This window comes from Caretta caretta, chromosome 1, assembly GCF_965140235.1.
Source record: "Caretta caretta isolate rCarCar2 chromosome 1, rCarCar1.hap1, whole genome shotgun sequence".
Lineage (NCBI taxonomy): Eukaryota > Metazoa > Chordata > Testudines > Cheloniidae > Caretta > Caretta caretta.
In genome coordinates this window covers 236,547,746-236,571,048 of record NC_134206.1, presented here as the reverse complement: position 1 = coordinate 236,571,048, position 23,303 = coordinate 236,547,746, and the positions used below count along the sequence as shown (strand labels likewise).

The 23,303-nt window shown below is 42.3% G+C and overlaps 1 protein-coding gene across 3 annotated transcripts in view; it reads left to right on the top strand.

Moving 5' to 3' along the window:
* The window catches only part of PDE3A (phosphodiesterase 3A), a 375,888-nt gene that overhangs the window by 342,445 nt on the left and 10,140 nt on the right, over nt 1-23,303 (top strand). For all 3 annotated transcript variants that reach the window (XR_007353519.2, XM_048827278.2, XM_075121962.1), the window contains 6 exons: nt 4,245-4,356; nt 6,554-6,667; nt 9,001-9,200; nt 9,647-9,850; nt 12,082-12,237; nt 17,843-18,083. Coding sequence is in view for 2 of the 3 variants with exons in the window: in XM_048827278.2 (XP_048683235.1) it covers nt 4,245-4,356; nt 6,554-6,667; nt 9,001-9,200; nt 9,647-9,850; nt 12,082-12,237; nt 17,843-18,083 (1,027 nt within the window). In the remaining variant the exon portion in view is untranslated. The remainder of the gene's footprint in view (nt 1-4,244; nt 4,357-6,553; nt 6,668-9,000; nt 9,201-9,646; nt 9,851-12,081; nt 12,238-17,842; nt 18,084-23,303) is intronic.

Here is a 23,303-nt window from a genome sequence, read left to right as displayed (position 1 = left end):
AGTTTAGCATAAGTAGTTAGCACAAGTCCCAGACCTGAAGAAGAGCTCTGTGTGGTTTGAAAGCTTGCCTCTCACCAACAGTTGATCCAATAAAAGCTATTACCTCACCCACATTGTCCCTCTAATATCTTGGGACCAACACAGCTACAACAACACTGCCTACCATGGGGCATAGGTAGAGATAGTGAATATAGCCTGTTGCTCCCCCTTGTAAGGTTTTGCCAGCTAATTTATGCAATGCATAGACCCACTGGCTATGCATCTGGCCTAACCAGAATCCTCCTCTCTTTAGAGAGCTGCGGATGCCTGTCCTGAGCAATGTTCCCTCTAATTTTTTCCATCCATGTGTGGAATAAATTATGTGCACCGAGGTAATGTGCAGATGTGCGCCTCCAGTAGAAACAAAAATCCTAGATATAGAACTGGAAGGGACCTCGAGAGGTCATCTAGTCCAGTCCCCTGCACTTGTGGCATGACTAATTTTCTAGACCATCCCTGACAGGTGTTTGTCTAACCTGCTCTTAAAAAATCTCCAATATTGGAGATTCCACAACCTCCCGAGGCAATTTATTCCAGCGCTTAACCACCCTGACAGTTAGGAAGTTTTTCCTAATGTCCAACCTAAACCTCCCTTGCTGCAATTTAAGCCCATTGCTTCTTGTCCTATCCTCAGAGGTTAAGAAAAACAAATTTTCTTCCTCTTCCTCGTAACAACCGTTTACATACTTGAAAACTGTTATCATGTCCCCCCTCCATCTTCTCTTTTCCAGACTAAACAAAGCCAATTTTTTCAGTCTTCCCACATAAGAAATCATGTTTTCATCGTCTTTGTTGCTCTTCTCTGAACTCTCTCTAGTTTGTCCACATTCTTCCAGAAATGTGGTGCCCAGAACTGGACACAATACTCCAGTTGAGGCCTAATCAGAGCAGAGTAGAGCGGAAGAATGACTTCTCGTGTCTTGCTGACAACATTCCTGTTAATTCATCCCAGAATGATATTTGCTTTTGTTCCCCAGTATCCCATTTCTGCAGAGATTGGATATGTGGGCACGGGGGAAGGGGAGAGAGAGAGAGAGAGAGTGTGTGTGTGTGTGTGTGTGTGTGTGTGAGTGAGAGAGAGAGATTGTGTGAGCTGGCTGCTGGGGAAGTCTCCGAGAGACCACGCGCTGTCTGTTTAAGGCACTCACTCACTGCTCGGTCAGACCTCAGACCACAGCAGCTCTCTCCTGCTCCGAGTCCTGAGCCCTGTCCCCTCTCCCCTGCTCAGTGGAGTTGGGGTATGGGGGAGATACCCAGACATCAGCACTCCCCTCACACACACCCCATTCTGCACAGCCAGCAGGAGGGTCCTGGGAGCAGCTGCTGGAGCAACGTGGCTGCAAAGCAGTGGGGGGAGGGGCAGATGCTGTCGGATGTGCGCAGCTCTGCTAGTCAGGTACACGGCACTTGAATCATTCCTGGGCAACCGCGCAGCTTAGCGCAAACACAGGTCCTGAGTAATTTCTTTGGAGAGCGCACAGAGCTGGAGAAACTTCCTGTGACAGTTTTCGTTGCTGCTGACCCCAGGGCAGCTTTCTATATTTAAGATGCTCTGGGGCCTTTTCTGCGTACATAAGCCTCATGGGATTTTGGCAATTTTTTTGTAAAGCACTTGGGTTTCCTTAAGGATTAAATGCACAGGGTAAAATTTTCTAAAGTGAATGGGCCTAAGGCCCTTCAGTGCATAAGTCACTTTTGAAAATAGGCTCAGGTTCCTAAATCACTTAGGTGCTGTTGAAATTTTTACTCAGAGAATACATGTAAAATGTCATCCTCTCTTTCCAGTTCCATTCTCTTTCTTATGGCTGCACCACAGAGGAGGCAGATGTTGAGGGAAATAAAAGTAAGGAGGCATTAGCTCTGGGGTAGGTAGAAGAAAACTAAGGAGCGATCAACAGGGTAGAGAACTAGAGAACAACAGAACATACAGAAAGGTGAGAGAGAGCAATATCGGTAAAGAGGGGGTTGAATAATTAATGACCTATCACCAGACTAGCTTCTTAGTGTGACTTTCTTACGTTGTCAGGTTAGAGAATTAAGGGGTTCATTCCTTCCGCAATGTAGAAAAGAGTAATCTCTTTTGTTGCCTTTCTCTTCCTGTCCCCAGTGGCAATCTGAGATTTTAAGAAGCATGTTTTCTGTTCAGAGCAGACATGCCTAATCCTGACAGACACCTGGAACTCTTGCACTAACACTTGCCCTGAGCCCTCACGTCACCCACACTCCTACTGCCTACAGTTAGCCTCCAGAACTGAGATGCATAGGGATTTTCTATTACCAATCTCCGGTTGCCATTGAAGCTTGAGCTACAGAAATGGCTAAGAATTTCTCTAGGAGCGCTCTTTTCCATATTTGGTGCCCTCAGGTTTTTAAATATCCTATCATTGAAGAAAGACTTTTCTCCCTCTTTTGATGGTTCTGCTATATATTTATGTCTTGTTTGGACTCTGAGTTCTAAGAGGGATAGTCCAATACTTAAAAGTACTGATCTCTGCACTGGAATAGCTCTATTTCAAGCAGCTTTGATGTGTCCTTTACAGCAGTACTGCTATCAGCTTCTGTGGCTTTGGCTTTCATTGGCCTCACCATGTCAACACTGACCAGCATTACCAGCACCTTTCTGGGTACTAATATTGAACATGGTACTGTTGGCACCCTGTGCCATTCAAGTAGCAGCTGGTCAGTACACAGGTGCCAGCACCAGAAGCACAGGTGGCAGACACTTGATAACAGACAGATCCCTTGTATGTGGAGTCAGAAACTACATTTGTGCACTCTCAGCTGCACCCTTCGACTGCATCATCCTTTCTCATTTTTGCTAGAATCGTTCATAATTAGTTCACACAGAAGTTCTGCATGATAAGAAATCCCTAGTAAAAAAAAACTTGAAGATAGCTCAGATTATAAATTCATATCAGTTACTTTAAAATAATTGTAATTCTCTATGAAGGCCAGATATTCAGAGTTTCCGTTTGTTAAAACTTGGATTCACTACACCCATCAGCACAGATTATGGATCCCAATTCATACACACAATATGCTGAAAGACGCAGTAGTTGATAGCAGCTTAATTTAGGTTCAGTTGTGCTATGTTGAAACAAAGGCCAGTATGATTTTGAGACTGTATATGCAGAGTGTAGTATATGGTGGAACTGGGAGACAGTGGTCTCCCCTTGATACAGCTCTGGTGAGACCACACAAAGAATACAGTATTTGGTTCTGGGCACCTCATGATGAGAATAATTAATGAAGTGCTGGAGAGGCTAAATTCAAAAGGAAAGTTGGAAGAACTTAACATAGTCATTTCATTGGGTCCCATTGCACTGTGTATAAATTTGTTGTTGCTTTCAAGCCCCTACATCGTGTGATAGCTGTTGTCTACATTGCTGACCTGGTCTCCTATTATATTCCCCCATCAACTTCTTCACTCCACCACTGCTACCAGCCTGAATACCCTGCTTGACTCCTCTTCCAAAATTCTCTGTAACCTTCTTCCATGCTTGAATGCTCTCTGGATGTCTTCCCTGCTGAAAATTCCTTCCCTTCAGTCATATCCCTCCTGAAAACTCACTTCTGTCATTTCACGTACAAGGTTTAAAAAAAAAAAAAGTGACATTTATTAGGCTGACCTTTTATTTGACACCCTTGGCTGCTTCTTTTCCTCCTCCCTTCATCTGTTTAAATGATTAGGCAAAGAGCACAACAATTGTCATTGCAGACTCTTTGGGACAGGATATATGGGGGAGATTTGCAGAGATGCTAATTCCTATCAGTACTTTGTAAATCTCCGCTTCTTTGTGTTTTGTTATGTTTTTTTGTGAGGCACTAGCCCATTTTGGGGCATTTAAATCTGATGATAATATCTAGGCTTGCTAAATGTCACCTGATAGGAATATAACTAGGTACAAGTATTGGAAGAGGGTAACCATCAGAGAAGAAAAAAGGTTGCTTAGAACAATCAGAGAATACAAAGAAGAGGAACATTTTGGTGAACAATTTCTGAACAACCTGTTTGTTTGACTGTGTAACTGTGTCTCAGCAGAAGTACTGAGTACCCCACCTGAACTAGACCAGATGATCACGTGGGAAAATGCCATAGGGAACAATCCTGTATTGAATAGGGATATACCAGGTGACTTTATAGGATCAGCTTTTATGATGTCTTTTTTGGTCTACTTAGCAGCGTGGTTGTTTTCCTTTTCCAGGTATCATACAGGCTTTTTGAAGACATGGGGCTGTTTGAAGCCTTTAAAATTCCAGAGAGGGAGTTCATGAATTACTTTCATGCCTTGGAGTGTGGATACAGAGAGATACCTTGTAAGTAAAGCTACAGGTCAAATAAGAGTCTCTTGCTCAGATCTCATTGACTTTTGACATGTTCAGTAAATATTTTTATACATTCTTTCCTCTCCCTGGTCACCACAGCCATTTCTTCTTTCAAGGGCTGCATTTTGTCGCCTGCCTCTTGACTAAATGCGTAAGAGTAGTATTCCTCTTTTGGTGTGATGTACACTAAACTTTGTGCAGTGTGAAAAGAGTACTCCACAGTTTTGTCAATATATGCAACACTGCTAAGCTAATTGCCTCCTACGCAGAGGCTCTTCCTGAACTCTGCCATCACATTTCTGTCTGTTTGACATTTAGGGCTTTTTCATTTTCTTTTGTTTTTTAAATTTTACTTCATAGAGAACTTTGTGTAAATCTCGGGTAGTAAGATGGCTCCTATTTTGAGAGTTTATAGGTATCAGGGACTGTTCTATCTAGCCATGTTTTTTATTGGTTGGTGGTATTGTCAGTCTTATCTGGATTTTGTTGGAATGGTTGCACACACACACACACCTCCCCCTACCCCCCCCCCCCCGTGATATGCTTCCACACCAGAGATGCTATAGAACAGTGATTTTAAACCTGTGGTCCTGGCATAACTTTTAGCAGACATCCCCGCTATTCTATGCTAGCTAGCTATGGCTTCAGAAGCAAGTATACACCCATATATAGATATACGATTTACAGTAGATACATATTATATAGAAAATGCTGGATGTTATTGGGGTACATTTACTGGGTATATCTGTATAGAAATATATAATCTATATTTTTCAGATTCCTAGGATTCTGTCCCAGAATTATATTATCTTTGCCAAAGAAATATAACATTTAAGTTCCCCCGGATTTGAAGGGCCTTTTATCTACGTGCTGCATTGTTGGAGATTGATAACAGAGCTGAATAAAATCTATATAAGGACATGTGTTTGTTGTGGTGTTAGCTCAAGATGTAACTCTAGTGTTGTCCTTAGTCTGACTCCCATCCCCCTCTCCCCCCACCCCGTCTCTAGCTCAACTTAAATGGTACGTTACTTTAAACTTGAGCTAGCTGGCCTGTCGGGGTGTGTGTGTGTATTGAAGCTCAAGGGCTGCTGATGCTCAAACTAGGGATGCAGTGGGGATAGAGCTACATGCAACAACTTGAGTTAACACAGCTGGTCAGATGCTAATCCAATCACCGTATAGCCTGAGTGTTATTTCCAGATGTTGCTGCCCTCACTCAAGATAGGCTAGTGGAATAACTCAAGCTAATCGTTGCAGTGAAGACAAGCTCTTTTTGTTAGAAACTGGGAGAAATCCTGGCCACAGTGACATGAATGGGAGTCTTTCCACTGATTTTAGAGGAGCCAGTATTTTACCCTTTTTATTGACCAGATGATACTTGCATAACAAAAGGCCAGGGAAGTAGAAGGGAGCACGGCTCTCACTCCTATGCTAAAAGCTCCCTCTCTTCTCTCGTGTGTGGGGGAGTAGCAGGGCCGGTGCAACCACTAGGCGAACTAGGCGGTTGCCTAGGGCACCAAGTGGTGGGGGGCGGCGGTGGAGCAGAGGTAAGCTCGGGCAGGGGGGCGCAGGGAGGGCCGCCTGCAGCAAGTAACGGGGGGTGAGGAGGGGCGGCAGCACACAGGGGAACTGCTCCCTGCCCGAGCTCACCTCTGCTCCGCCTCCTCCCCTGAGCACCACCCCGCTCTGCTTCTCTCCCTCCCAGACTTGCGCGCCAAACAGCTGCACGCGGCTCCCCGGGCCAAGAGGAGGGAGGGAGCAAGCTGTTGCAGGGGGAGCTGCCCAGGCCGAGGGGAGGGAGGGAAGGAGGGGGCGGTGGCGGCGGGGAGCTGCCGCGAGGGGGGGCGGCGCACGGTGGAAGTTTCGCCTAGGGCGTTCAACCTCCTTGCACCAGCCCTGGGGAGTAGTGCTTCCCCATGGCTTCCCCTCTTCATGTCTGGTGTATAAAAGCTCCCCCTCCAGTAGCAACCTAGTAGTAAAAGGAAAGCTGAAAACTTACAGAATTGTAAAATAAGCCAGAGTCCTCATATCTTGTAATGGCTGTTGGTTTTTTTTTGCTGTTCCTTGAACTAAAACTCCCTAGAAGTTCCCCATTGTATCCAGTAGATGGTGCTGTGTGCCCTCTGATAGAAAGAGTCTGCATGTTTAATAATAGTGTCATCGGTTGCCTTGATTTGTATCATAGATCACAACAGAATTCATGCGACTGATGTTCTACATGCTGTTTGGTACCTTACTACTCAACCTATCCCAGGACTCCCAACAGTGATTAATGACCATGGGTCAGCAAGTGATTCAGGTATTCTTTTTAATATACTGTTCTTTTAAGACATGGGTTGCGGAATACTATACATTTCATTTGCTAGAGAAAAATCACCAAATGAGGAGGCTGCATAGGAAGGACTTTCAAACCATTTCAGCAATATATATTAGATATTTAATGTGTCCTAGAATATTTATTTGTGTGTTGCAACTGTGGTCGACCAATTCTTTCCAATAGATTTCCATCAACTATACTTAGGGCCCTACCAAATTCATGGCTGTGAGAAACGCCTCACAGGCTGTGAAATCTGGCTTTTGTAGGCGTCTCAGGGTATTGCCACCCTTACTTCTGCACTACCTTCAGAGCTGGGCAGATGGAGAGCAGCAGCAACTGCTGACCGGGCCCCCCACTCTGAGGGCAGAGACACCAACAGCAGCAGCACAGAAGTGAGGATGGTCAGAAAAGGCACCGTGGCGTCTCTGTCTCTGACACACACACACTCACTCACTCACTCACACTCTCTCTCTCTCTGCCCCAAGACCCCTTTAATCTCTGAGCATTCGGCCTGGAGTCAGGGTCGAGCAGCGGTGGGGTTGGGGATGCTCCAGCTACTAGGCTGGGCTGATGAGGGACGGCACTTTCTTTTCCCCTGCAAAGGCCGTTCCTGGGACTGAATCAGACCCACCTCCGGGAATCTCCCCAGCTGCAGAAAGCTCCATGGCTGCTAGCTGAAAACCTAGGTCTGAAGGCAGCGCCGCTGCCACCAGCAGCGCAGAAAGAAGGGTGGCAATACTGCGACTCCCCTACAATAGCCTTGCAATCCCCCCATGACCACCTTTTGGGTCAGGACACCTATGGTTACAACACTGTGAAATTTCAGATTTCAATATCTGAATCTATGACGTTTAAGACGCTTAAAATCCTATGACTGTGAAATATACCAAAATGAACCACCATGAATTTGGTAGGGTCCTAACTATACTATAGAAGCACAGTATTTTACACTTAAAAATATGTGAATTCAAATCTTTTGTAAGCTTTGTAGAACCATCTTACTTTTTCATGTTCTTTTTAAGCCCTTTCTTTCTACAAGCCACTTAAGTGATGTCTGCAAGTTAGCGGAGCTAGTGTGTATTGTTTAATAAACACTTGGGATCTTTTGGGTAGAAAGATGTTTTACAAAAAACATTTTTGAAAGACATTCACTCAAAAGAATCACCATAGCAGAATGACAGGTTTCAGAGGAACAGCCATGTTAGTCTGTATTCGCAAAAAGAAAAGGAGTACTTGTGGATAAATTGGTTAGTCTCTAAGGTGCCACAAGTACTCCTTTTCTCATAGCAGAATAGGCCAGGTGTCTGGCTAGTCCAGTATCTGCCTATGAAAGTGATCTGTTCCAGAAGTCTCAGAAGATGACTTCTGGGTAGGTTAGCAGCAGCAGAGTTTGGACCCAGAGCCTCTGAGTCTCAAAGCATGCACCTCCACTGCTTGAGCTTAAAGACCCAAATCTATTAGCTCAAAGGCTATAAATGACTCTAAACTTCTATGTGGTCCAGCCATTGGAGGGAAACAGAGAGCCATGCAATGTAAACATGGGTTAGCTAAGAAATGCTGGGCTGTTCATTGATTAATGCCTCACAATTAATTAATTAATTAACTAATTAAATAGCACATAAATTTACAGTGTTACAATTAGGCTTGGAAGGTTTGATTTTTACTGGTAAATGTTGGTGAACGTTGATTTCACCATACACACGCAAACTAACGAAAAAATATTTTCATTGATATTAATCAAAATTACAGTTCGGCAAAGTAAGAAAAATGCTGCTTGAGAAATTGAGAGTTTGATTTAAGGATATGTACTTTGTATATTTTGACATATGATGATGACAGTTTGTGTTTAACAGTTTTATACCGCTTTAACTTTTTGAATCCAAACATCTACTGTCACTAAATAATTATTGTCTGACTCCCCCATTATGTCCTGCAAAATTTACATACATAGAAAGAGGAGGAAAATGCCTAAAACCCAGAATTTTGCACAACTGAGAAAATTTAAATAAAAATAGGAAAAAAAGCTTAAAAATAAACATTGATATTATCCATCAGAATTATAAAAAAATAAACATACCATTGTGCCAATTCTAGTTAGGGTAACAGTCATTTTTGAGTTGCTGGAACATACACAAAATATCAGAAATCATCAAGTTCAGTATTTCTGCATTAGGTTATGAGACCCGATCTGAGATGATTGGTTTTGGTCAAATGTTTTGGGGGGTTTTTTGTAACACACAGGCCCACAATTTTGCTCATGGTCTATATTTTCAATAAGTAATTAAAACTCAGTAAGGGACTCTATTTCTGCTCAGATTCTGATAGTGGAATCACTCATGGCCATATGGGATATGTGTTTTCGAAGACATACACACCTGCAGATGAGAGTTACGGTTGCCTCGCTGGCAGCATCCCTGCCCTAGAATTGATGGCGCTTTACGTCGCTGCAGCCATGCATGATTATGATCATCCAGGAAGGACCAATGCCTTTTTGGTTGCAACCAGCGCTCCTCAGGTAAGTCTTGGGCCACATTTTTAAAGTCTACATAATTGTTAAGCCTCCAAAGACTTCTGAGCACAGCTTTTCATTGCTTTTCACTACCATATGGTGAATTTATCTGCTCTCTGCCAATGCATTAATGGCTAATATAAAACACCAGATTAACTCATCACAGCACTGATTAACTAGAAATGGGAGATTGTCTGGAGTGTAAGAGCAGGATCTTCCAAATCAGTCTTAATCACCACTAGGAAACAGATATTCAGCTGCTGTTACTGCTGTCAGAAATTAACACTCCTTAAAATCTCTGCAAAATTTTTTTTAAAGACCTGATCCTTTCCCTCATTTCTCCCATCATCAGAAGTCATTTCATTATTCCAATAGTCATTCTTATTTGCTGTTTTTCTGTTTCAGACATTAGGAGGATTCTTAATTCTTAAATCAGTGTATTGTTTCCACAGGCCGTGCTGTATAACGACCGCTCTGTTTTGGAGAATCATCACGCAGCTGCTGCATGGAATCTTTTCATGTCCAGGCCAGAATATAACTTCTTAGTCAACCTTGATCATGTGGAATTCAAGCATTTCCGCTTCCTGGTAATTGAGGCCATTTTGGCCACTGACCTGAAGAAACACTTCGATTTTGTAGCCAGATTCAATGCCAAGGTAATAAGAAATTCTAATTTGCAATGCTTTCTAAAGGGAAAGAGGATTCTTCTTGCCCTTCTGCACATCATATGGGTTACCGGCTGGGAAAGATCACTAAAAAGGCAGCCCCACAGATAGCGAAACACATCTCCATTCAGTGAATAGTGATACTGAAACAGTAACAGGTATTCCTAAAAACATGTTCTGAACTATTTTTCATAATATTCATTTAGCTATCTAAGGTATTGAAAATTACCAGAAATTAATTAGTTTAACTGGATATTAAGCTGCATCACTCAGCAACACGGCATTGCCTCTCTTTCTGTGGATACACTGATGAAGGAACCACACATGCAGAAAGCTTGGAACCTATGAACGTGTGATCAGTTTTGTTTCCCATTTCTCCGTAATCATTCTTTGTCTTTTATAGGCTTTAAATGGCTGAAAATAAGCATCTTATGCACTGTGTTAACAACTTAGTCCAAACATTTCAGTTAGGCAGCTAAATCCATAGTAAGGTACCTACATAAGTGAACTGATTTTTCAGAGGTGCTGAGAACTCTCAACCCCACTAAAATCAGACAGATCGGTGGGTTCTCAGCATCTCTGCAAAACAGGTTAGATAGGGTCAAATCCAAAGCCCACTGCAGTCAATGGAAGGACTCCCGTTAATGTCAGTGGTGACTGAATTTGATGCCTAGATCACTGATTTTGGTGCCTTAATTTAGACACCTGGATTTAATAACTTTGTCCTAAATTTTCATTTTTGTGAGGTTAAATAGCCAGAGAAAATGGATGAGTTAAAGCCAGAGGTATTATAGCTCTAGATCCAGCAACAAAACATGACTGCCAGACATAACTTGGAGGTGCTCAACATTAAACATGTCACATGTGAAGGTGATATTTGCTCTCTCTCAGAAGAGGAAATCAGATGCATGGCTTGATGTGGCATGTCCTGTTGACTGACTATGGATTTGTAAGGTCAGTTGGCAACTGTCCCCCTATGTTGGGTCCTTGGATAGTATGAGTGGTTACACAATAAAAACAAGTGGGAGGAATTAGCTGAAAATATTAACCAAATAAAGCTTTCTTTGCTAAATATGTCTCTGCCTTAAAGGAAATTATCTATGATTCTTAGTGATTTAATCACTCATTTATATTGCAGAAGTGCCTACAGGCCCCAGTCAGAGATCAGGTCCTATTTATGCTGGGCTGCAGGCAGCATAAATACATGTAACAGTCCCTGCCCCAAAAAGCTTGCAGTGTAACATGTGCAATGGACAATAAGTGGATATAACAAACAAGTAGGGGGAAGACCGGGTAACACTGAGAAAATCATGTATGATGTCATAAGGAGTGGTCTTAGCATTACCAGCTTCCATTGTCATGTGTTTTGTAGACATTGAGACAGGTGAGTTCTAAGGAGAGATTTGAATGAAGACAATGACACAGATATTAATGGGGAGCTTCTCCGATGCATAAAGGGTGGTGTAGGAGAAAGGGTTAAGGTGCTTTAGGGAAAATTGAACTAATGGGCAATGAAGGCTGATATCATTGGCAGAGTGGAGGTAGGATACATAGTCACATCATTAAAATACTGGAGAGAGAAACCGCTCTGGTAGAAATGTGAAGCCCTTGATTTCCCTGTGCCTTACCGCTGCCTATTAGATCTTGTATTGAGAGGCTAAAGCTGCTTCATTATTTAAATTATAGCTGTGGTCACTTTAGATCACAAGAGAACCCTTTTGTTTTAAAAGGGGCAGAATAATATGTGTCAGCTGCTGCTGCTGTTGTTGTTTTTTGTGGGGGAACTCTTTCAAACACATTTAGCCCAAATAGAAAAGAAACGTAGGCCTTGTCTGTCTACACACAAGCTTGCACCAGTTTAACTAAAATTAGTTTTAGAACACACCTCTGGTTAAATTGGTGCAACCTTGTGTATAGATAAGGCCATCGTTTCTTAGAAAATTTTGTAGGTCTGTCTTCTGCTAGTAGTGCTTTAGAGCCAGAATATTAATTGCTAAATAATTATATGATTCCTAATTATCTATCGCAAAACTTAATTATTGGCACTTATTCTTCTTTTTCATGCTTGATCTACACTCCTAAATTACAAACCAGGGCAAACCCATCTACTTAGGTTTGTAGTTTGCATTCAGTAGCTGAGCATGTTTTAGCACATCACAGGACAAGATTTTCCTCTTACCATGGGCTCTTGTAATGGTTTTCTTCCCTTTTGTATCTTCCAGGTGAACGATGATGTTGCAATTGACTGGACTAATGAAAATGACCGCTTGCTGGTTTGCCAAATGTGCATCAAACTAGCTGACGTCAATGGGCCTGCCAAATGCAAAGACTTGCATCTGCAGTGGACAGAGGGCATTGTTAATGAATTTTATGAACAGGTAGATGTGTGTCCAAAGCAGAAATGACTAGCTTTACTTTCTGTCCTAAATTATTCTGTAGTGTGGTTGTGTTTGAGCCTGGAGTTGATTGCATTTCAGTGTTGGGTGAAATTACTTTTTAATTTTGAAGAAAGTTTGAGGAATACGCTTTCTGTTTTTGCATGAACTATGCCAGGTTCAAAGTTCATGATGGCATTCAAGAACAGAACACCGGAGCTTGGTTTGCAAAGCAACCCCCTAGTATTCCCTTGGAAGTTTGAGTTCTGAGGGAGCCCTGATCTTAATCTTTTCCAGTTAGAATTAGAGAACACCTATGTTGCCTGTTTAGCACTGCCTGTATTCAGGGCACCTACCCCACTGCATCCAGGGCTAGCTGCCCACCCTGAGTTTTCTGGGCTCTGGATAATGGCACCACATATCTTATGTCATCAGGAATGGGCCAGCAAGTTGAACTACTGCCCCCCAAAACTCAAGAATCTTCTGGGAAGGCCTGGACAGTGACCCAGAGGTTTCATGCTAAGCACTGCAGGGTGCTGACTGCCCCTAGTTTTAGCGTATTAGCGACTGCATTGGGAAAGGGCTGGCTTCCCTCTGCTCCCTGGTCGAATATGTAGGGGGAGTCAGGGGAAGAAAAATTCAAGCATTTATCTGGACTCTTCGTTTAAAGCACCTGAGGATGCAAGAGGACACTTGCCACTGCATAAATATAAGACTAATTATTAAAAATAAATCCTACTGCAGGAGTTCTGCCATAATCTCCTAGATTTGTCTCCAGGACTGTGTTCTTATTATTTGTTTGCTGCATCTCATTGTAGCTCACATAAAGAGATGCAGTCATTTAAACTCCACTGCATACCAATCAAATATAAAAATTTGGCTCACGTTGGCGCCATCACAGCTGATGGCATGCACAGTGCGTGTTCTGGTACACTAACGGCAGCAATGTCATAAAAGCGGTTGACAACGAACCCTAAAACAAGATCAGCAAAAGCATGATGATGTTGTGTGTTTTACAGTAGATTCATTCCATCTGCATACTCTGATTAAGGTGTTATCTTTGTTGCCCTTGCCCTCAGTCTTCCTTTTAGGATGGGCATTATATAGTACCGTTTGATTCTTGGCTTGAAAGTGGTTTCCAACATGGCTGATAGCCAGAAACATTCTATTAAATTGTTAGAGATTTTTGATCAATGCACTTTGTGCCTGAAAAAATCGATGCTTCTGAGTGCTTTATGCAATGTGCTTTCCATTGTGTCCTTTGAATGACATTAGTTGCCATACCAACATGATGTATAGTAGCAATTTTCCTCGAGAACCTGCTGCAGGTATTAAAGACAATGGGCTCATATGTATCAGCTGATTTATTCTAGCTGAGGATCTGGCCCAGTGGCTCTTTTATAGTCTGTTACTAGCCAACACCCTATCACCTTTCCCAGTCCCTGAAACAACTGTCTGTTTTGTGGAAAACACCCAGTTTCTCATTTTTGAAAAAAGAAAAGGAGGACTTTTGGCACCTTGGAGACTAACAAATTTATTTGAGCATAAGCTTTCGTGAGCTACAGCTCACTTCATCGGATGCATTCAGTGGAAAATACAGTGGGGAGATTTATATACATAGAGAACATGAAACAATGGGTGTTACCATACACACTGTAACGAGAGTGATCACTTAATGTGAGCTATTACCAGCAGGAGAGTGGGGTGGGGGGAACCTTTTATATTGATAATCAAAGTGGGCCATTTCCAGCAGTTGACAAGACCATCTGAGGAACAGTGGGGGTGGGGGTGGGGGTGGGGAAAGAATAAACAAGAGGAAATAGTTTTACTTTGTGTAATGACCATCCACTCCCAATCTCTATTCAATCCCAAGTTAATTGTATCCAGTTTGCAAATTAATTGCAATTCATCAGTCTCTCATTGGAGTCTGTTTTTGAAGTTTTTTTGTTGAAGAATTGCCACCTTTAGGTCTGTAATCGAGAGACCAAAGAGTTTGAAGTGTTCTCCAACTGGTTTTTGAATGTTATAATTCTTGACGTCGGATTTGTGTCCATTTAGTCTTTTATGTAGAGACTGTCCAGTTTGGCCAATGTACATGGCAGAGGGGCATTGCTGGCACATGATGGCATATATCACATTGGTAGATGTGCAGGTGAACGAACCTCTGATAGTGTGGCTGATGTGATTAGGCCCTATGACAGTGTCCCCTGAATAGATATGTAGACACAGTTGGCAATGGGCTTTGTTGCAAGGATAGGTTCCTGGGTTAGTGGTTCTGTTGTTTGGTGTGTGGGTGCTGGTGAGTATTTGCTTCAGGTTGGGGGGCTGTCTGTGAGCAAGGACTGGCCTGTCTCCCAAGATCTGTGAGAGTGATGGGTCATCCTTCAGGATAGGTTGTAGATCCTTGATGATGCGTTGGAGAGGTTTTAGTTGAGGGCTGAAGGTGATGGCTAGTGGTGTTCTTTGTTGGGCCTGTCCTGTAGTAGGTGACTTCTGGGTACTCTTCTGGCTCTGTCAATCTGTTTCTTCACTTCAGCTGGTGGGTATTGTAGTTGTAAGAATGCTTGAAAGAGATCTTGTAGGTGTTTGTCTCTGTCTGAGGGGTTGGAGCAAATGCGGTTGTATCGTAGAGCTTGGCTATATACAATGGATCGTATGGCGTTGTCTGGATGAAAGCTGGAGTCATGTAGGTAGGAATAGCGGTCAGTAGGTTTCCGGTATAGGGTGGTGTTTATGTGACCATCGCTTATTAGCACCGTAGTGTCCAGGAAGTGGATCTCTTGTGTGGACTGGTCCAGGCTGAGGTTGATGGTGGGATGGAAATTGTTGAAATCATGGTGGAATTCCTCAAGGGCTTCTTTTCCATGGGTCCAGATGATGAAGATGTTATCAATGTAGTGCAAGTAGAGTAGGGGCATTAGGGGACGAGAGCTGAGGAAGGATCTACAACCTATCCTGAAGGACGACCAATCACTCTCACAGATCTTGGGAGACAGGCCAGTCCTTGCTTACAGACAGCCCCCCAACCTGAAGCAAATACTCACCAGCAACCACACAACAGAACCACTAACCCAGGAACCTATCCTTGCAACAAAGCCCGTTGCCAACTGTGTCCACATATCTATTCAGGGGACACCCTCATAGGGCCTAATCACATCAGCCACACTATCAGAGGCTCGTTCACCTGCACATCTACCAATGTGATATATGCCATCATGTGCCAGCAATGCCCCTCTGCCATGTACATTGGTCAAACTGGACAGTCTCTACATAAAAGAATAAATGGACACAAATCAGACGTCAAGAACTATAACATGCAAAAACCAGTCGGAGAACACTTCAATCTCTCTGGTCACTCGATTACAGACCTAAAAGTTGCAATTCTTCAATAAAAAAACTTCAAAAACAGACTCCAAGGAGAGACTGCTGAATTGGAATTAATTTGCAAACTAGATACAATTAACTTAGGCTTGAATAGAGACTGGGAGTGGATGGGTCATTACACAAAGTAAAACTATTTCCCCATGTTTATTCCCCATCCCCCACTGTTCCTCAGGCGTTCTTGTCAACTGCTGGAAATGGCCCACCTTGATTATCACTGCAAAAGGTTCCTGCTCCCCCCCCCCCACTCTCCTGCTGGTAATAGCTCACCTTAAGTGATCGCTCTCATTACACTATGTATGGTAACACCCATTGTTTCATGTTCTCTATGTATATAAATCTCCCCACCGTATTTTCCACTGAATGCATCCGATGAAGTGAGCTGTAGCTCACGAAAGCTTATGCTCAAATAAACTGGTTAGTCTCTAAGGTGCCACAAGTCCTCCTTTTCTTTTTGCGAATACAGACTAACATGGCTACTACTCTGAAACCTGTCATTTTTGAAAGGAAGAATTATAAGGGAAACACCAGTCTCCCCAAAGTAGGTTTGCTAGAAAAATGGATTGCAAATGTACAATGTAGTTCAGCATATGCCATGAAAATTGGGAGCCATTCTTGACAGCACTCCTCTCCATTAAAAAATAGAAGTGTCCCAGGCTTTGAAGAATTACAACTCTGTACAAATTCTAAGTGTCATCAAAAAGTAATTGTATTTAAATTTAGAAAAACACACACAATATGGTTGCAGTATGTTTAATAGGTTTTCTCCATGTGCTCAATGTTGATATTTAAAGAAAGACCAGTTAGACATGTGTGTTGTTTCCAGCTGTAAATCAAGCTCATAATCAAGCTTGAAAGAATTACACATTAAACTTTTCATCAGTTGACTTTCTTCCCATCATTGACAACTTCTTCACATGAAATCTGAGATGTCATGCTGTGAAGGAGAGAGAACTGCCATCTCTGGTTAATCCACTTGTTATCTCAGGAATGTGCACACACTTTGGTTTTGAGATAATGATGGGAGTGGGGAGATCAAATATTTGATAGCTGAGCACTGAACTATGTGTACCTTGTTAGGAAATGCAGAAAAGCTGGAAGTGAGGCATTCATCAAAGTTTAACTGTTTACTCTTTGTGTTTCCCTTTTCTCAAAAGGGAGATGATTCAGTTAACCATATCTTGGATTCTCAGAGAAACTAGGCACCTGGAAACAAATTCAACATGGATATAATGTCTTAGAAATTGACTGTGGATCTTCAGTAATGTTCATGAACTGATTATTTCTCAAATGTAGGTCTCCGCTGTCTAGTCACATCAGTGTGCATAACAAGTCACATGCATTATCAATTATTCTTTTATTATAGGACCAAATCCTATAGTAAAGGAATATTGCTGCACTAGGGATGACTGAAAAAGAACTTGAGTGTTTGGCTCATACAATGGATCTTGCTAGAAAACTAACTCTTCCATCAGAGCACCGGGGGGGGGGCCTCCTCTCTTTCTCTCCCCCCCCCCTTCGCTCCCCCAAAAGAAATGTAGCAAAGGGACATGTGCGGAGGATCTTGCATTTTTGAACGACCCTACATTGGCACATTCATTACAACATTCCCAAGGAAATGAGTGACTATGGCCTGAAGCTCGGCAGGTCAAAGAAACACAAAAGTAGAGTCGCCCAGCTTATTTATAATGAAAGAAAGGCAAAATTCATAAGAAAATTAGTTTGACAAGCCAACCCTTGCTCTGAAAAGGTAAATCCTGTCCCCTTGTATAAGGTGGCTAGTTGCTAACAAGCTAATAATGATGATAAAAATCACAAATGATTTGCATACATGATGCAGGGGGAAAAACAGTATGGAGAAAGGTGATTTTATTTTCAAGCTTCCAAGATGGCAATGTAAACTACAGGACTGGAAGGTGGGCATTACTTTAGGAAGTCCTCATATAGCATGCTTTGTAAATTCAGGGTATTCTTTATAGCAGATTATTCTTGTGTTTGAGCTCCGGAATGGTGTATAGTAGTTTTTATATGAAGGCTGAATTGATGCCATGCTACCTTTTCGTGCTGGTCTGCTATAAAAAGTGAAATGGTGAAAGGAGATGGCTCCACAGTAGAATATTTTTCTTCTAATGTTTGCAGTTGCCTTTGATGCTTCCCTCCACTTTCTCCCCCCATATCCATGTAATTAATGTATCACACAGAAGTAACAAATTTTTGTCATCTCTAGGGTGATGAAGAGGCGAGCCTTGGCCTTCCTATAAGTCCTTTCATGGATCGCTCAGCACCCCAGTTGGCACACCTTCAGGAATCCTTCATTTCTCACATTGTGGGTCCACTATGTAATTCCTATGACTCAGCAGGATTGATGCCAGGGAAATGGGTGGAAGATAGCGATGAGTCAGGAGATACTGATGAGCAGGAAGAGGAAGAAACAGCAGAAATGGAAACGTGTGAAAATTCCGAGTCAAGTACGTTGTTTGCACTCTATATCTTTCGGTGGGGCTGATTTCATTTCATGGGCTACCCTTCAGCAAAAATTAACAATCCCCTGTATGAAAGCTTAGAGTTTCTCCTGGTCAGCCATAACCTGAATTTCTCTGGAACTGGACTAGCTGAACTGTCCCCTAAGCGGTTTAACAGGTAGCCACACATTTTGGGAGTGGAGAAGCTTCTAAAGACTTCACAGACAACGCTTCTAGTAGGTCGTTAGGTTGCCTGTCCTGCATCTGCAATTTTTAGACTGTTTCATGGATGGTTTTTAAAGGACTATAATTTTTTCTCCAATGGAAGGTGTGGGTGTGACAAGATCTTCATCTTTTTGATATGTTTTTTGTACAGTGCCTGGTACGATAGGCCCCAGTTCCCTGATTGGGACCTGTAGATGCTACCACAATGTAAATATTTTTTTAATGGTGGAAATATTTGAGAACACATCTTCTTGTGGAAGGGGGTCCAGTTTGCTGTATTTGTGGTAGTGCTGTGCATTGCCATGTAAGAGATTTGGGTTTGTATCAGCTCCAAGGAATTTTTCGTGACCCTCAAACCTCTGGCCAATCCATAAGTAATATTGATAGACTCTGAAACCCATCCAGTCCTCTGCTGAAAGCATGATTGTAGCAGTGATTGGCCTGTTGGGAGGAAGCTTTGGTAGTCTACAAGGGGGTGTGGAGGACCCTGTGAAAAATGGTTTGAAGAGATAAGTTAATTTGTAGCCTACGTCTCTTGGCAGTTTCCCTTTAAATTAATCCAGCATCTCAGCCCTTACCACCTTTAGCCTTCCTGCCTCTCTCAGGGTCAGGGCGCCCCCTCCAGAGGCATCAGGGAGTCGATAGGCCCACTGTACATAGTGTCGGGTAGCCTGCCTTACGGCTGCACACTCACCCAAATAACAATTCAAACCTCTGAAAGAGGATTGAGCCAACTACCAGTCAACTGGGAGCCCAGGCTTCCTGGCAGGAGTGAACAGCAATATTCTGTGGCTCAAACCCTGTGAGTGCGAGCTGAGCAATTAACAGTCTATGGCTTCAGCCTCCTGGCTGGGGCAAGTAGCAACCAACTAGATCTCAGCAATTGTAGATGAGCAATTAAACAGTCTCCATTGACTACTTTCTGGCCTAAAGGTTAGCGCACAACCAGTCCCGCGTATGGGGTTGGGGGCTAGGGGGACCCAGGTCCACCCTAGTCCACCAGGTTCCAGCCCAGGGCACTAGAAGTGGTGGGAGATCCTGCCACAGGGTCATCAAAGAAACATGTGATCGATGCCTTGCATCCTGGCAGCACAGCCGTATCAAAGTCTTGTTTCCCTGGGCTACTTCCTACCAGTTCCTGCTGGTGCCACTTTGTCACCGCTGGGATCTGGTTCTCAGTCTCGTGGTCAGGTGGCCCTTCCTCCAGTCTCTCCCTTGGCCTTCTGTCTCCTGGGGAAGTGGTTTGCCTTTTCTTTCTGCTCCCAGTCATGGGCTTGACTGAGGACTCAGCTCCCTGGGAGAGAGGTCTGCCTCCTTCCCTGGTCCAGCCCAACTGACCTGCAGGGCCCTGTTCTTATACTTCCTGCCCACCCCTGCACTTCCTGTGGAGGGGGGTGGGGTGGGGTTAGCTGCACCCACCAGGGGGACTTAACCCCCTCTGTACTGGAGGCAGACCACTCTGCCTCATTACACCACCTCTTTTCTGTTCCTCCCCGTTCTGCATTCTCTTTTCCCATTTTATTGGTGTTCCTTTCCCTTCTGTTTCGCTTCCCTTTTTGGCATCCAATCTGAGCCTTCCCCAGTTCTCCAACTCAACTTTTTACTAGGAAGGAGGACTGGATCTAGGAGAGGGAGAGGAAGCCATCAGAGTTCTAGTACAATATTAGTAATATTTACTACTTGTATAGGGCTTGTCACCTAAAAATCTCAAAGTTCTTCACAAAGCAGGGTCAGTATCATTCCCATTTTGTATATGCAGAACTTATGATGTGAGAGGTTTAGGGACTTATTTAAGATCAAAGAGAAAGTCAATATCAGAGCTCAGAATAGAACCAGGGTCTTCTGACTTCCAGTCCAGAATTCTATCTACTAAATCATACGGCCTCTTCAACCACACGAATGATGCCGTAACTTGTAACTAGTAAACCACTGTTCTCATTCACTTTGAGTCCTTTTCATAAATGCATTATGTCCATATGAACATATAGGAATTGCCCTACTGGCCAGACAGGTGGGCTGTGTAGTATAGTATCCTGTTTTAGTAGTGGTCAGTACCATGTGCTACAGCGAAGATTGTTTGCAGTATTGTTGTAGCTGTGTGTGTCCTAGGATATTAGAGAGAGACAGTGGGTGAGTAATATCTTTTTTGGACCAACTTCTGTTGGTGAGAAAAACTTTTGAGCATATACAGCCCTCTTCTTTTTCAGCAGAAGATTGACAGTTATGGAATTATCTGATGAGAGGGGAAGTTTCTTCAGTTAGTGATTCACTTATGCCCTAGAGCATTACACTTTATATCTGTTACATTTATTAAAAAATAATCCTAATTAATGTGACTGTGGGTATTGTCATTATCCATGAAATTGTCTAGACTTTTTTTGGAATTCTGTTGCTCTCTTGGCCTCAGTGACATCACATGGCAGTAAGTTACACAGGTTAATTATGTATTGTGTCTTAATGTATTATGTATTAATTTTGTTGTCTTTCACTTCCATTGAATATCACTTTGTTCTTTTATGAGAAGAGGTCAGTAGAGCAACTGATTCACATTCATCTGCTGTCATGCTTCCCATCCTGCTTGAATTGTTAGTTCTCTCTGAAGTTCCTCATTATCTTCTGTACTCTTGATTATCGTTAATAATTTTGTGTCATCTGCAAATTGTCACATCCCTGTTTCACTCACTTTTTCAGATTATTAATAAATGTATTAAACAATACTGGTCCTGATACAAAATAATGGGATGCTGCTAATCTTTTGCCATATTGAAAAATACCCATTTATTCTTACTTTTTGTTTTCTCACTTAATTTCTATAACATGACAGTATTTTACCTCTCACCAGGTGGCTAGTTAGTTTCCTTTGTAGACTCTTGGGAGGAGCTATTCAAAGGCTTTTTGAAGGTACAAATAAATTCTTCCTACCAGTTTTCCTTTAGCCTCTATTTTGTTGGCATGCTTAAAAAACTATGACAGATTAAAGAGACACAATTTTACTTTATGAAGGCCATATTCATTTGCTATGTTCATCCAGGAGTTTTACAAGAATTCTGTTTTAATTATCATCTCATCCAGTTTTACTGACACTGAAATGATGCTTCATAGCCTGGGCCATTCAAAATGCCTTTTTAAAATAAAGATGTCTACTGCATCTGCTACCATTCCATCCTCTGGTGTAGTTGCTGATTTCAGTGACAGATTACATATTTTTTAACAGTAATTTTAAATTCCTTAAGCAATCTAAGGTGTTATACTGTCTGGGCCTGTAGCTTCAACATACCAGTTTGTTCTATCATCTCCTCTTTTGACACATCAGTCCCTCATCTTTAATCCCTGAAAAGTCTAAATCTAGGGTAGGTATCTCTTCAACATTCTCTACACTGATATATCCATTTACAAGATTACAAACATTGGTCAGGTATTTAGATCTGTTTTCAGTGTCATTTTGAATATTCCAGGCTCTTTCAGCACAACACAAAGGAGATCTCCTGTTATCAAAGGGATTTCTGCATCTGATTTGCCCATATATGTCAAATACTTAGAGAGAGAATTTTTTTTTTACCACATTCAGGACAACTCTAAGTGAAATACCTTTGAGAAGATGGAAAGGGGAAATTATTGTAGAAGGCATTTCATTGTAGTCAAGGTAATTCATTAGACTGTTTTAGATAATTGGTCTTTAATAAAATTAACTAGTGTATTGTCTGACCTGCAAACAATTGATGTAGCTTAAAAACAAGAAATATTTTGTTATATCTGAGCAGGTAACTACCAACAAGTCCCGTTGTGAATTTAAAAGTTAAACTGAATCAATCCTTACTGGGTTCAAACAAAATCTCAAGCCATAACAAATGCTTTATGATCTCTGCTGAGAGCTGCAAGATTTGGGGTCACAGGAAACCTAGGATAGAATGTTCTAATATGGTGTATTGGTGGTATAGAGGTTTCTTATTTTATTAAACCTGAAAGTTTCCTACAGGGAACCAAGAGCTTTTTAATGAAGGATTGAGCTGGATTTGGGCTGCGCTGCAGTGAAAAGCTCTTTGTTTCCATTTCAAAAGCTTCAAAGACTCAACATTTTGGCTCCCGACACAGACATGCTTTAGGCCACCTGCAAACTCTCATTTACGCAAATTTATTTGGTACAAAACATTCCTGTACGTCACTCTATGCTTTTTTTCAGTAGAATTCCTGAAGTGGTTTATTATTTAAGTTCTATAGCTGCCACTGCCATTCTTCATGATTGGTGGAAAACTTCAGGCTTTGTGTTGAACGGAATTTTATCTGTCACAACTCTATCACCATCAGACTACAGGACTGTCTACAATAATGGGCTGTCACTCAGGGCAGGAAAAAGTTTGTGGTGCAAGTGACTCTGATGATGGGAAGTGGCAAATATAGTTTGTAGTATAATAGCAGCTTGATGCCTCAAAACTAGAAAGAAGAAAACTCCAAGGCTATGATATTATTTGCCATAGGACTTCACTTCTCAACTGTCCAAACTCAATTGTCATAACTATAGCAACGCTGCACTATATTGTGTGAAACCTAGATTTGGATTTTTCACTTGCTGCGTCAGTGGAGCTCAAGCCCATTGCAATAGCAAGGTAACGGGTAGAGCAGATCTTTAAGAGGAAGGGATTATAGGTGCTATTTTGTTGACTAATGTATAGAACATTCACTACTTGCCTTCTCCCCTCCCATAGTTCCTGTCAGCGCATAGGTAATGTGTAAAGAAAAGAAAACAAATATTTCATAGCGTGGTGAAGGGTCTTAAATTGCTCAGCCTGAAGCTGGCCACATTTGCTGTCAAAAAGAGCACATAGCATGCCCAGATGAGTCAGGGGAGACGTGCACTTTGTAATATTTTTACTGGCAGTATATAATTGAGCCACTAGATGTCTTTGTGTGCTGTACAGTGTCCTGGACAGGGTGTGCTCCTTGGTAAACAAAGGACACAAAGCTGGGACTCAAACTGTGTGAAAGTTGCCTTGATTTTTTTCC